This window comes from Megalobrama amblycephala, linkage group LG2 (assembly GCF_018812025.1).
Source record: "Megalobrama amblycephala isolate DHTTF-2021 linkage group LG2, ASM1881202v1, whole genome shotgun sequence".
Lineage (NCBI taxonomy): Eukaryota > Metazoa > Chordata > Actinopteri > Cypriniformes > Xenocyprididae > Megalobrama > Megalobrama amblycephala.
Window position 1 is genome coordinate 26,901,990 of NC_063045.1, and position 15,993 is coordinate 26,917,982.

Consider the following 15,993-nt stretch of genomic DNA (forward strand, 5'->3'; position numbering starts at 1 on the left):
ACCAGTAGACATGGACAAAGCCATAGAAATGGGCGTGGTGGAGGGGCTCAGTAGCGCCACCTTTTGACAAAAGTGGGGGGGTTTGTTTTTCCTACAGTCACCAAACTTGGTACACATATTGTTCTCATCAAGCCGGACAATTTTCTAATTTACATTCATTAGCTCCGACCAACAGGAAGTCAGCTATTTTGGTTTGAATGTAAATTTTTTGAAAAAACAGGCTATGAATTTTATACTACTACTCCTACAGGGTTTATCCAATTTACACCAAGCTTTTTTTAACTTGTTGCTAACACATTGAAGTTGTTTAATTGCAAACGGATTTTGGATATCTCAAACGGTTTGGCCGTGGCGAGGCAACGAATTTATGGCAAGAAAAGGGAAACAAAGTGTTATAACTTCTGCATACATTAATTGATTTTGATGAAACTTCGGCTTAGTCTTCGTTGTACAAGGCTGATCACATGGATGTGACTATTGTGATTCAAAGTCATAGCGCCACCAACTGGAAGCAGAAAATGTGTCACTTTCAGCATACATTGAGATCACCCTCTTATTTTTACCTGATTTGCTTCAAAATTCATCAGAATAATGTTAAAACTTGGCACATGTAATCCTTTGAAAATGGGCAGGGAGGAGGGGCTCTATAGTGGCACCTTGTAGTGCAGTAAATGTGGAGTGAATTTGACATAGTCCTTTGATGTTTAACCGTTTTAAGTGCCTATTGCCCGCTGTGCACAGTTGCCCTGAAGCCACCGGGGTGGCGGTGCCACCGGGCTTGGGCCCGCCATCGCTGCTCGCAGCTATATTTATTATTATTATTTTTTTTTTTTTTTTCGTCTTCCGGGGCATTTTGGGGGCCTTAACATGCTCAAAAACTCTTGAAAATTGGCACACACGTTGGAATCCGCGGCCATTAGGACGCCGGAGAGGCTGGTACCCGGGCGTGGCAGGGGGCTCGACAGCGCCCCCTTGAAAAAAGTCTGAAAATTTGGTCCATATATTAAACACGCTTGCACGTATTAGTATGAAACTCAGTACACATATAGACCTCATCGGGCCGAACAACTTTCGTGCTCTAAGTTAAACACCACGCCAACAGGAAGTCAGCTATTAAGGGTTGTTTGAAAAACGCATGCTCTGGAATTTGATATACTCCTCCTAGACGATTAATCCGATCGCCACCAAACTCGGTCAGCATGAAGTCAAGACACTGATGATGAAAAATTGCCAGGGGATTTTTGATATCTCGAACGGTTTGGCCGTGGCGAGGCAACGAATTTATGGCGAGAAAAAGGAAACAGGAAATGTGTTATAACGTCTGCATACATATATTGATCTTTATGAAACTTCACGAGTGTGTTCGTTATAGGAGTCTGATCACATGGATGTGACTATTGTGAGTCAAAGTTATAGCGCCACCAACTGGCAGCGGGAAGTGTATCACTTTTTGAAATGTTTTGAGATCACCCTCTTATTTTTACCTGATTTGCTTCAAACTTCATCAGTGTAATGTCAATACACAGCAGATGTAGACCTATGACAGGATTTTTGATATTTGAAATATTGTTGCCATGGCAACAGGTCAAACTGTAATAATATTCTTGAGTGTTTTTGAGGCTCTTAACATGCTTCAAATTGCATGAAACTCGACACACACATCAATATTGTCAACCAGTAGACATGGACAAAGCCATAGAAATGGGCGTGGTGGAGGGGCTCAGTAGCGCCACCTTTTGACAAAAGTGGGGGGGTTAGTTTTTCCTACAGTCACCAAACTCGGTACACATATTGTTCTCATCAAGCCGGACAATTTTCTAATTTACATTCATTAGCTCCGACCAACAGGAAGTCAGCTATTTTGGTTTGAATGTTAATTTTTTGAAAAAACAGGCTATGAATTTTATACTACTACTCCTACAGGGTTTATCCAATTTACACCAAGCTTTTTTTAACTTGTTGCTAACACATTGAAGTTGTTTAATTGCAAACGGATTTTGGATATCTCAAACGGTTTGGCCGTGGCGAGGCAACGAATTTATGGCAAGAAAAGGGAAACAAAGTGTTTTAACTCCTGCATACATTAATTGATTTTGATGAAACTTCGGCTTAGTCTTCGTTGTACAAGGCTGATCACATGGATGTGACTATTGTGATTCAAAGTCATAGCGCCACCAACTGGAAGCAGAAAATGTGTCACTTTCAGCATACATTGAGATCACCCTCTTATTTTTACCTGATTTGCTTCAAAATTCATCAGAATAATGTTAAAACTTGGCACATGTAATCCTTTGAAAATGGGCAGGGAGGAGGGGCTCTATAGTGGCACCTTGTAGTGCAGTAAATGTGGAGTGAATTTGACATAGTCCTTTGATGTTTAACCGTTTTAAGTGCCTATTGCCCGCTGTGCACAGTTGCCCTGAAGCCACTGGGGTGGCGGTGCCACCGGGCTTGGGCCCGCCATCGCTGCTCGCAGCTATATTTCTTCTTCTTCTTCTTCTTCTTCTCCAAAGTGAATCGCATTTTAGAGGGCCTAAACGTGCTCGAAAACTCACGAAACTTTGCACACGCGTCAGAAGTGGTGAAAATTTACGTCTGTTATGGGTTTCGGAATTGGGCGTGGCAAAATGGCTCGATAGCGCCCTCTAACGTACAGCCCCGCTCGCTACATAACACTAGGGGTTTGAAATTCGGTACACACATTTATCAGCCTAGTACCTACAAAAAATTCTCTTGGAGCGAAATCCGAAACCAAACAGGAAGTCAGATATTTTGAATTAATTCACCATTTTTTGCATTTTCCAGACGTTGTACTTTAACGAACTCCTCCTAGAGATTTAATCAGATCAATGTCATTTTTTGTCAGTCTAATCTAAAGGCCTTTGTGACGTTAAATTGCGAAGATCTAGAGTTTTCACTGAAGGGCGTGTCCGTGACGCCCTGACAAAGTTTGATGTTTTCGCCATGAAAAAGGAAGTTGTTGTAACTCAGACAAACAATGTCGGATCTCCCCCAAACTTCACATGCTTTATTAGAGTCCTGACCTGAAGACATCTTCATAACAATATTCAGTTACAGTCATAGCGCCACCTGCAGGCAACAGGAAATGACATGTTTTACACTGTGATTAACTCCTCATGGAGATTTAACCAGATCAACATCATATGTTGTCAGTCTAATCTTAAGACCTTAGCGATGATAAATATCAAAGATCTTGAGTTTTCATTGAAGGGCGTGTCCGTGGCGCCCTGACAAAGTCTGATGTTTCGCCATGAAAGAGGAAACTGTTGTAACTCAGGCATACTATGTCCGATCTGCTCTAAATTTCACATGTGTGATAAGAGTCCTAGCCTAAAGACGTCTATATGATAATATTCAGTTAGTCATAGCGCCACCTGCTGGCAACAGGAAGTTAAATCATGCAACACTTGGCTGAGTGCTAATGTATGCGATTAACGCCACGAAAGAAACAGGAAGTTGTTGTAACTCAGGCATACAATGTCCGATCTGCTTCAAACTTCACATGTTCGATAATAATCCTGGCATGAAGACATCAACATGGCAAAATTCAGTTACGGTAAAAGCGCCACCTGTTGGCCGCAGGAAGTGTGGCATTTCGAAATGACTTTGGCATAATTCTCCTGTATTCACTCACTTAAATGCATGACGCCCACTGTTCACTGTTTTCCTGAGGCCAACGGGTGGCGGTGAGCCCGGGTGCGAGGGCCCTCTCAACGCTGCTTGCAGCTTTAATTTTTTTTTTACTTCCTTGAACACTTGAATTAGGTAGCCTTGTTATCAATTTCCCAACATTTGTGTCATTATTCTTAAAAGTAGACTAATGTAAATTATGTTTGCAACAATAGCTGTAGGCTAGGTTTATGGCCTGGATGGGTGTGAGACTCCTGGCTTGAAATTGTGTCCCAGAACAGCATTAAATTATTCGCGAATATCTGTAAATTATTCGCGAATATCTGTAAATTATTCGCGAATATCTGTAAATTATTCGCGAATATCTGTAAATTATTCGCATATATCTGTAAATTATTCGTCGCTAGAAACAGCTGGAAAATTGACAGTGTGCAGTTCTATGGATGTTTTGCCAAAATAAAACCATTAAAAACATTTCTGTTAACCGAAATAAAGCTGAAATAAAATATTAGGCTAGTTAAAAAAACTTAAAATAAAGGAAAATTAGAAATGTTGCCTTGGCAATTAATAAAGCAATAATGTTGCCTTGGCAATAAATATTTTCCTGACCGAACCGACGCGATAATTGACCGGCAAAATTAGGCTATGTTAAATTAGAATTAAAATTAAATTAAATTAATTTAGAATGGATAAGTGTCTGTCACCCATTAAAAATACCAACATTTGTTTTCCAGGGGTTAATTTTACATGTGCAAATATAGCCATTTTTCTTTCGTTTTGTTAATCTGTTATGTTAATTATTTAATATTCCACATATAGGCCTATTTATTTCTTATATATAGCCTATATAACTTTATTTAGTTTTTCTCCGTTTACAGAAGCTCTGGTGTGTGATGTGACATGAATCCTCATGCTCTGTTGTTTATGCTGCTATAGCAAAAAGAATCCAAGTGATCGCACAGATCGCCTCACACGTGAACTTGGCATTGCAGCCTGTTAATTATAAAAACAAAATAGTCAACTAAACCCAAAACCATTTTTGCGCATGTGAAGGATGACGTTTTACGTGGATATTTGAAGGCAAGTGAAGTGCACAGCTCAGTTTACAAAATAAATAATAGTCTAGCATCCAAATACATTGGGAATATAGAAACATTTGGATTTGTGCTGAATGAAAGAGGCTGTTTCTGTTTGATTTAAAAAGGGGCCTTTACACAGGTCCGTGCCCAGGGCATGACAGTGTCATAATCTGTCCCTGCACTGTAAAAAATCAAAAGTTGAGAAAACTTAAAAGTTTAAGGCAACAAACTTCAAGCAGATTTTTGAGTTTTCTCAACTTTTTGTTGAACTGAATACAACAAGTTGAGAAAGTTTGTTGCCTTAAACTTTTAAGTTTTCTCAACTTTTGATTTTTTACAGTGTCTTCATTAAATAATCTTCCTTATTGTTGGACTGAAATAAAACTGAAAAAGAGTACTTTTACTGGAGTTAAATTTAATTAGGTTCTCTGTATTAAGGCCATTCACACCAAGCACAATAACTGTAATGATAACAATAAAGATATAGTTCTAAAAATTGTTCTAAATATAAAAGAATAGCAGAGTCCACAGCACAACTTTAACGATAATGACACAGAGAAACAATATAGTACTTTCAGAGCGTTTTTTTTTTCAGCTGATGAATGATAAAAACATTGACAGCCAATCAGAATCCAACCTGCTTTAAAGAGCTTGAGCATCTAAAGTGACAGACGGCAAAACCGCAATGATTCTGGGCGCTGATGAGGATGCTAATATATTTATTGTTATTGTTATCTTTATAGTTGTTGTTCTTGGTGTGGACAGGCCTTTACTCAAGTACTTCATTTGTGTACTTTGTCCACCACTGGATGATCACATATAAAGAGGTAAGTCAATCAGAGCAGAGGTCATTAAAACAGTTTACACTGTTACACCACAGGGAAATTTCCACATTTCACTTGATCTTAAAAAAAGAATGGCCTCTTTAGACAATCTTAGCAAAGAAAGTATGTGACATTGTAAACTGATGAGACACACCTGAACCGTGGCTGTTTTCTCGCCTTTCGTTACGTTATTGGCACAAACTTCAGGATACCATCTCAGAACATATGAACTGGAATCCTTTTGGCTTTCTACAAAAGTAAACAAGACAGAATGTTGTAGATTACGTTTTTCCATTTCTGAGGTTCTGCCTCTTCCACAGAGGCAGCATGAACATATTTTCAGGGATCAAATACATTTTGCTCCCAGCTTTCTGTTTCCATACGCAAGCAACATGACATCTTTCTACAAACCCACGTCAGGTCGCCATCCCCCTTCATCTGTTTTTGATTTCACACTCGTACCGGCATTATTAAATCACTCTTCATGCCTTTCTTTCCAGGAGATAACAGTAAATCAACACCCTGTATTTATGGGCACTTGTGGTTTGACTGGAATCTTCCCTTTGAAGGCTGTCATGTCGCCAAATGTGTATTTTTGGAACACAGTTACTAAGCAGATTGTGAATAATCTGTTGGAAAGAGTCTAGAGAGGACATCCCTGCGTGATTGTCTTTTTTTGCGGATAGATAATATTTATCTCTGGTAACGTTCTTCCATAAATCATCAGTCACACTGTTGCTTTGGCAGTGACTTGTTTAAGGGGACACATGGATTTGATGGATTGTCAACAAACCGATATGCTTTGTGTGATTGGTGTGAAGTCATGTGAGAGTGTTTTTTGTTGGGAGAAAATTTCTGCTGAGAAGTAAACTTTGAATGACCTCAGTCACACTACCTTGGTCTATAGAAAGAAGCTCACTTGCCTTGGATTCGGCTCTTCCAGAAGACCTTGACTTGCAGTTGGTTGTCGTGATAATGAGGGGCGGCTGCCTCTAGCCTCAGGATACTGGGAGAGGAGTGGGATATTGGAAGCTCATTAGAGAACTCCCCAGAAAGATGGTCATTCCCATAGGAGGATGCTAGAATGAGACAGGAGATTTATTTACATTTGCCAATAGTCTTTATTATTTGAATGAACAAATTTTCAAATTTAATCTCCATGTACAACATCTGTGGCATGGAAGTGACCAAAAACAACTAAGTAGAAATGGTCTCACCTGCCTAATTGTTGGATAATTTATGAAGTCTATTTTTAGGACCAAACTTTTACAACAAAATTTGTTGCACTGCCTTTAATTTATGCTGATTTATATAAAATAATCGTATTACTGTAATTGTTAAAATCTTTACATTTTAAAGACAATTAAAAGCTTAAAGAGGACCTATTATGCCCTTTTTTACAAAGTCTTGGTTTTGTTTTTTGGCTCTACTAGAAAAGGTTTTCATGCTTGAATGTTAAAAAACACCTTATTTTCCCCATATTTGACAGTTTTGCAGCTTGTCTCTTCCCAGTCTGTCAGTCTGTTTAGTTCCTTTCTCTTTGAAGCCCCTCTTTCTGAAAAGCGATTGGCCAGCTAGACCAGTGTGCTATGATTGGTCAAGCGCTTCGAGTGTGTTTGGGAAATGTCCCGCCCTTTACCATAACTGCGAGATTCAAGACAATACCAACTAGCTCAATCAGGCCGTGCTCCTTTATTTTGCATATGCCTTGGGCGGGAATTATTTAAATGAGGAATATTGTGATGTGTTTGTTCCTGAATGAAAACTCAGGACAACAATGGAGGTGTTTCAGGGAGTTCAGAAACAGTGTGCACTGATATAGAGAATAACTCCCTTTAGAGGGACTTTGTGCTTTGGAACTTTGCAGAGCTTTTTTATGCTCAAACAGCAACATTATACACTAAAGAAAGGTGAAAATGAAAAAAGCATAATAGGTCCTCTTAAGCAATCCAAAAATAGGGTTAGTTTTCATAATGCAAAATATAATTTCTTATGGGTTTCTCATGATTTTGGATTGAAATGTGACAGGGCATGTTTTTATAATATATACCATCATAGATGGTAATACAATAAAGTTCTTTTTGTCCTTCAACAAAAATATCCTTTTAACTTACCCAATAGACTTCTCACTATAAATGTGTAAATTCAGTTATTGTCTTTGGTAATCAATAGCATAACATCAAAACTACGCTGAAAATAACACAGAATAATCTTTCAAATACATCTTAAAGCAAATGCTAAATGAAACAGTATTGTTGCATTCCATCCCACTTGAAAACTCAAAGGCAAAGATTTTCAACCACAATTCGTTGAGGTGCATGATGTCATGTGAACATGGGCATAAACATTCACTTTTAAGATAATAAAATGTATCAATGAATCAAAGTTTCTACATTTAGCCAACATTTGACATTTGATCTTCGCTTCAGAGGTTTCTTTCATAGCTCAGGAGATGTAATGGAGTTCTTATAATTAAGTTTCATTCAAGTATCAACTTTGTCACAGATGTTTCTCATAAAATAAACAGACAATTGTTGTATAGAATACAGCTATAAAATCAATGTGGATGGCAATGCTTAGATTTACAGTAATTTTGGATGGTTATAATGAGAAGTATTTGAGTTCATTTTGAAATCTTCTTGGCAAATATAAACAGTTTGAGACATTGACATATTACTAGGATATTTTTTTTTCTCAGGAGAAACATCTGAGAAGACGTTAAGCAAAGGTCTCCATTAAATCTCATTGATGTCTAGAAGAAACATCTGAGACATTAAAGAGACTGCAATTGTGATTTTTTTGTCACAATTGTATGAGTTCCGACATCATCTTGCGTAATCAAGTAGGAATATCCCAAATCTTTGGAACTTTCGAACAAAACGCAACATTTGATTGCACTGAATAAGGAGATAATATTTCCTATAATAAAATGACAAAAAGAAAGCACTGACTTTTTAAATTATCAATGACAATTCTTCCTTGTTCATAAGCTGTGACTAATGAAATCTTGGGTTCAGCATTAGGCAGTCTGCAATACATTACTGTAAGGGAATATGGAGATATTTTATAACTAATGTGGTGTTTCAGAGACCTCAAGAGAAATAACAGAGGGCTGATAAACCCAGAGGGGAAAATATTAAAGAAAGAAAGTGGAAAAATGACTGGAAAGCAAAGAAGAGGAAATTTCATTTTTAGAAAAATAGATTATGTCTTTGAATATTTCATACTGCTCAAAAAGAACTAAACAGAGCCATACTAAAATTATCATATCTCTTCACTTTTTGTCTGATCTATCCAGCTACTTAAAAAACAAACAGGAATAACAACAATAGTGGAGATGAGGAACTTGTGTGGGGTTAACTGCAGTCCTCTTGAGGTGAGTAAACGGGGTCGTGCCCTTCAAACACTCTCCTGCTGAGCCACAGTACCGTTGGATCAGATAAGCTCTGGATGCTGATACAGGGCTGAAATGTGCTGCCTCTGGGAAAGGTTAACCTCATGTACTTCTGTGCCAAAATCTAAGTCACCGTAAGAGGACAACATTTCTGACAAAACACTCTCCTCTCCAAAGAAGGTTTTCTGTGTTTTTAATGGCTCTGCTGTGCTGCAATTATCAACGGCACCACTGATTCATGGTAAAAGGAGGTGGCCAGAATCAAGAGAGAGAGCAAATATTTTATTTCTGACACCCCTTCATTTGCACCCTTTTCAATTTATACTTAGTAAAACTGATTGAATAATAGAAACTGAATAATAATAATAATATCAAAATTGGCTCACACTCTGAAAACAATTAATTATGAAGTTTCATAACTGGAACTTTCCAAACATTCATATAAATCTTTCAAAGTATGCAGAAAGTCAAACCAGATCTCTTTTGCAGAGTTCTTACTGGTGGCAGCAGCGGTGATGAAGGAGAGGTGAGCTCGGCTGCTTTTGAGTCGATTCTGACCCCAGTAAGAGATGGCCTGAATCTGTGCTGTGTAGTGTGTGTTTGGCTGTAGACCATGAAGCTCCATCTCTGTTACATCCTATAGGCCATAAAAACAAGACATTAGCATTAATGGTTTAGCACTAAATGTGCGGTCACAATTAGAGTTGTTTGGGTGAATTTTCACAGGGCGAAATCCAGGCATTTCAATAGGAATCCATGCAAGTGTGAAAGATTTCCCAATGTAGATTTTGTGAAAGGTTAAAGTTAGTCACACTGATTCATCACGCTGAACTACAGAAAGCTACTTGGTTTGAAACATAGGCGTAATGTGTGGGTGGGACAGGTGGGACATGTCCCCACCACTTTTTGCCAGGGTCGAAATTGTCCCCACCACTTCTCACGGCACAGATGTACCTAATACAAAATAAACATCTATGTTTGATTAGCAATTCATTCGTTTGTGTTCAATAAATAAGAGGGGATCTGGCGCTGGAATGTATTGTTTTTTAAATCACTCATTGCCACTGTCAGTGGCGCAAGTGTTCTCTTGGCGCTTGTGCACACTGCACGGTCTTCACACAGATGAGTGCTTCAATCTATCCCTTCACCATTGCGGAGACACTCTATTCGTTCCAGTGAAATCACAAAGCAAAATGCACACAAATGTGTCCGTGCTCTTGATATACAATCACGGATGTACACCTTTGTTTTTAATGAAACAAACAAACAAAAAAAACTATACGAGGGCGGATTAGAACCCAGGACCTCTCTGACACACTTAACAAAAGTTCAAAAGGTCTCCCATTCATGTCAAACATTCTATAATAAAGTAGTAAGTGTGCTTCAATCTATTTTACAGAAAAATGGTATATGTGAAGAATTTAGGCAGTATTTAGGCCCTGCACAGTACAGAGGCTGCACATATTACAGTTACAAATTACCTGCTCTTATCATCTGCCCACGCTTGCTTCTCAATTCTAGTACCACTGAATCTTAGTGCTGCCTTTGACACATAGATCATGACATTCACTTGGATAGGCTGTAGAATTTGGTTTGCATTAGCAGACTTGGAATTGGCATGATTTAAGTCCTGTTTATCTGACTATTACCACTTTGTTTATAAGTGCCACAGGGCTCAGTGTTTGTCCTCTGCTTTTCTCCCTATATATGCTTCCTTTTGGAGACATTATCAGGAAACATGAAATTAGTTTTTCTTGTTATGTCGATACTCAGCTCATTTGGAAAAGGGTTGCGTTCCAAATGTTCCAATTCATTGTGTTCCAAAGTTCAAATTTAGTGAACCCTGACATACAATTTCATATCATGTGAAGACGTGTGAGGAACAGAAGATTGATACATCACAGCAATGACATCTTAGCTGAATTAAAAGAACACAAACTTGCATAAGAGTGGAGTAGCACTCTTATGTTGTTTAAAGACACATTTCCAGAACAGCTGAACAGTTGTAGAACAGCATTCTACAACTTAAAGCAAATGCTAAATGAAAGTTCACGAGTTCGTGTGCCCATAAAATCTTCTACAAGATATATCAGTCTGGTCAGTCCACCCTCCGTTGCGATTCGAGTCAACTCCAAACCGTACCATGCAATCAGATTTGTTTATTTCAGTCACTCTAGTGCGGCGAAAGTCCCTTCAATATCAACAAAGATTGTGCACGGGAGACCCGAGAGTTTGTTCTATTCAGCCGTGAATTCAGTTTTAAATGACCAAAAACACATGAATTATTTACTTTTCATTGTTGACTCTCTTGTCGCTTTGCCAACGTCATATCCGCCCTTCTCTGATTGGTTTACTCCGCTTCCTGTTTGCTCGGATTTGCTCCGCCCTAGAAATCGAATTGATTCAATGACCAGACTCCAGGCAAGGAAAGAATATCCTACTCGAGCTCCGATTGCCCCCCTATAACAGGCAAAATTAGCACAAAAGGAGGAGAAGGGGAGAAGGAGGGATGCCAAAAGAACTAACAACAGGAAGAGGTAAGATGGTGGTTTTATACCTTGGTATTAATTGGAAGATTAGATGGGCGTACTCCTCCCGAAATTACGTTTATTAAAGGTGCTACAGAGGATGTTTTGTTTTATACATTTTTGCAATATTACTTGAAACTGTCTTTACTAACTGATAAAAGACTATTTATTAGGTGCACTGAAAGGAATAATATTAATATACATCATCTGTGCACGAGGTAGGGCCTTAAAAACATCAGCCAATCCTTTACGCGATCATCGCATAAACGATTGGCCCTCTGGCTTGTCAATCACTGCCATTACATTCCCTGTGAGAGCGGTGCGCGGATTGGCCCTCTGGCTTGTCAATCACTGCCATGACGTTCCTTGTGAGAGATGTGCACTCTCCAGTAACTTTCCACAGGCGCCGCATGCCATGTTTTTGTCAGGAGTAACAACTGCAGATTATGAGTTACCTGCGGTGAGTCCGACATAATGAATCCACTAACACGACACAGCGAATGCCGGTGATAAACAAACACTCGTGTTCCAATACTCGTGCACAAGTTTTGGGAGGTGTTCCCTTGAAACGAGCTGTGAAGGAGGGGGGTTGTTCTTACGCATGCGCTCATTTCAAAAACTCAGTAACAGTCTTTTGTTTCTCAGTCGACAAAAAGATCCTCTGTAGCACCTTTAACTTCACTTATGGCATATGCTTTCGAATTCTGAAACTGAAAAGCTATTTCATGCATTCATGACTTCAAGACTAGATTATTGTAATGTGCTCTGGGTTGGTGTCCTGCAGAGTTATTAAATATGCTTCAGGTATTATGCTGGCTGCAGCTAGAGTGCTTACTAGAACAAAGAAATGTGATCATATCAGTCAATTTTATTGTCACTACATTCATACACATTTCAAAATTCTGCTAGTTTTGAATTGTCTGACTTGACTCCTTAGTACCTAAGTGAGCTCAAGACACACTATAGTCCATCATTTTTATTCTGGTCATTTAATAACACAGAGAATATAAAAAATCTCTGCAGGAGGCAGATCCTTTTCATATTTGGCACTGAATCTCTGGAATAGCCTTCCCAGCATTGTTCAGGATTCAGACACATTTTGTCAGTTTAAGTCTAGACTACAGGCCCATCTCTTTAGCCAAGCATACACCTAATTCATCACCTAAACACATGGATTTGCTGCATTAGTTAGGTCAACCAGAATAAAAACATTTCTCATATAATATAAGTCATAATTATCATGTGAAAGGTATCTATGCTAATATGAGTATAAATCATTAATTTAAGGTTAACTGCTGTTAACTCAAAGTTGGACAACATCCAAAAGCGTCTATGCAATCAACATCCTAAGAGGGACTTTACCAACAACACAGGAGACTCCATCTACATGCACCTTAGCAGGCAATATGGGACAGACTTTATAAACATTTATGTAGCTTTTCGTTCATTGTTTTCAGCTTTCTACTTTTCTTTCACATAACATCCTGCTGAATGACAACCAATCTGGCTTCAAAAGCTGACATTCCACAGAGACATTCCTGCTGTCAGTCAGTGAAACTGTGGCTTAGAGTTGCCTCCAGATCATCCATCCTGCTGTCTTTGACACTGTAAATCATTAGATCCTCCTGTCTATCCTCTCTGAACTGGTCATTACAAAAACTGCACTTTGCTGGCTTATGTCCTTCAAGGTTTCAAGGAGTCATCAGGTAACCACATCAACTAAACCACTGGACCTCAAGGTTCAGTACTTGGCCCCCTCTTCTTCTCCATATATACAGCCTATCTCTTGTATCTTTTGGTGCTCTTTCAGACATCTTGGCCTATATAAATCTATGTTGTTATAAATTAATCTTGAAAAGAGATTCCTTGCCAGCCCAACTACAGTTTCACTGTACAGAAGGACTTTAACAAGAATAATCAGCCAGGTTAGCCAAGAACCTACAGGGTTAGTGTTTGATGAACCATTAAACTTGACAACTGGAATGTTCCTTTCAAATATTGTAAATAAGCATCTGAAGATAATCCAGAACACGATGTGCAACATTACACCTCTTTCACTCCATTATTTTAGCCCTCTGGCTACCTGTAGCTGCCTGCATCAAATTCAAGTCTCGGACATTGATGTTCCTCCATCCTCTGCCATCAGTGAGTAGTGCCTGGTGGTACCATCACTATGAGCAGTGGTGTTTTAAAGAGTTAGTTCACTCAAAAATAAGCACAAAAGAGGAAAAGTCCTCAATTTTTTTATATACATCAAATGTAAATTGATGTCCCTGTTGCACTTCATTTTCCTGGTTGAATAAACATAAACAATTCTATTTTGTATCTTTACAATATGTAATGTTCTATTTATTAAAACCAAGTATAAATTTAATAAAGTTAGTGTTTTAGTGTGTTAGTGCATTTTTACATTTATTTCAAAATAATAACTAAACAATTTAAACAATATATAACTTTTTCAATAGTTATCTTATTTTCAGCATTTCAGTCATCAAGCTTGTACGCATATCCAATCATAACCGATCATATACCATTCATTCTCAATTACCCCCCACCAAACGCACCGCACACTTTAGGGGGTCTGTTTTAACTCTTTGGGATCAAGGGAGGTGAGCCTCCTACTGTAACGTTACCTGTGGGTGTCACTGTTGGACAGTGTTACTTATAAAAACGGGTGACTTTTACACTTTTTAATGTAAAATTTTGTAATATTTGCGTCGTTTTACTTTTGTATTATCGATTATTTTCTCATCCAGTTTTTTGGAGGAGGCACTGCCTTCCTTGCCTCCTCAGAGGAAATGCCCCTGACTATGAGGTACAAAGTTGCTTACTTAAACCATCATACTGTATGTTCTTCTGTGGTGGAACATGTTTCCAGCCTCCACCCAATCTGCTCACTCGAAACCATCACAGCGAGACCTCTATGTTTATTTGAAAACATGTGGAGCCCTGCTGGTCTCCTCAGTGCAGGATTCATGTTTAAGAACTGGTCATGATACCTCAGCAACCTTGCTAAGCCATTAAAAACTTACAATGATTTTGTCCAGAAGTCACACTGAATAAGTCATCATGTTATCTTCATCTATTACTGTAATCTTTCAAATAAAGAGTGCAGATGGAGTTGTTTCTGTGCATATAAGAGATGGATAGTGCTGTTAAATGAGCCATACATTTGTCATTCTTAAATTCTAAAATAACAGACATATAGGGCCACTGTGCTTTTAGTTTCAAATAAGTTGTGTTTTTTGGATTTAACAGATTCTTAATTCCAGGCAGTTTGAAAATTATCTGACATTTTCTATTACTCTCAATAACTCTTAAACGCTTGCAGTGATCCATTCTGAGAACAAAAAACTGTCAGCTGAAATAGGTCTTTATAGGCTACTGTTCAATAAAATAGATTGCTTTCTCAGACATAGAGGTTATTGCATTGTAAAAACAAATTACCTAATCAAAACCATTTGAGAGCTGTGGCTTTCAGGAGAGCACTTGGACTACAATAAAATATGCTGATCACTAGGCCAGCTGCGTCTTTGTTTTGTGGTTGTTGTGGGGAACCGACTTAACTGGCTCTAGCACTTTACTACATCACAGGTGAGGCACATGAGTTCAACACCTGCGAGGCAGCGGTGGCCAAAGGGGAATGAGGCTGACCAGTGAAAACATACGTTTAAATCCTTAAACTCAGTTGCAGATTTAGCACTTCCTGGGTCTGACATTTCAAGACTGAAACCAAGAAAAACAACTTGGGGAAATTTCTCCCCTCTCTGAGGCTTCAGGTTCAACTTTATGAGAGAAAGGTAAAAATTGTGCACTAACCTCGACAGCCTCAACAAGATTTTGGCCACTATCCGCAGCCTCGGTCTGGCTTAATTTTCTTATTCATTCTTCTGAAATGAACTTTCCACATACATAAACACTGAACGCAACCCCCTACAGGTTCACAGTTTAGCAGAGATATAAAAGTATGCACAGTATTTGAGAGAACATGCCAGTAGAAGGGTGAGACAAAGGGCTGAGCTTACCCCATCTGTGACCCGTCCAGCCCGGCTCTGGCTAGTTGGGGGTGTTCCTCGAGTGTTCCAGGTCACCTTGTAATGGTGGACCACCAAGTCGCTCTCCCTGGGGGCCTCCCACAGGACCAGAACACTCACCGTGCCGTCAGGGTGAACCGTCTGGTTCCTTGTTCTGGCATTCTGTGGGGTCTCTGGGGGAAACGGATCTGAAACAGAGATGTGAAGGTGCTTCTGTCAGACCACTGCTTTTCATCACACTGTCAGCTTATTTGTGTTCACCCAACATGACCTGAGGTGAACCAGAGAAGAAACATCAGAACATACGCAAAAAACAGGAGAAGAACTGCAGCACATGTGACATTTTCAGGGATGTGATTTTTACATATTTACATGTATTTTTTTTTTTACACGCTAACAGCTTATGATCCAGTAAGTGCAGTTCCACACAAACAATTGCTGTCTTTAGTGTTTCCTGGCTCCATGTGGAGTGTTTTCACAAGC

At 38.9% G+C, this 15,993-nt stretch overlaps 1 protein-coding gene across 1 annotated transcript in view; it reads right to left on the reverse strand.

Annotated features, from left to right (window-relative positions):
• Window positions 1-5,417: 5,417 nt before the first annotated feature.
• LOC125254249 (anosmin-1-like) overlaps window positions 5,418-15,993 on the reverse strand; it is a 127,003-nt gene continuing 116,427 nt past the window's right edge. Inside the window, exons 7-10 of the mRNA XM_048168797.1 lie at window positions 15,502-15,698; window positions 9,447-9,585; window positions 6,478-6,633; window positions 5,418-5,803 (exon numbers count right to left, since the gene is read on the reverse strand). Coding sequence (XP_048024754.1) covers window positions 5,592-5,803; window positions 6,478-6,633; window positions 9,447-9,585; window positions 15,502-15,698 — 704 coding nt within the window. The 3' untranslated portion in view covers window positions 5,418-5,591. The remainder of the gene's footprint in view (window positions 5,804-6,477; window positions 6,634-9,446; window positions 9,586-15,501; window positions 15,699-15,993) is intronic.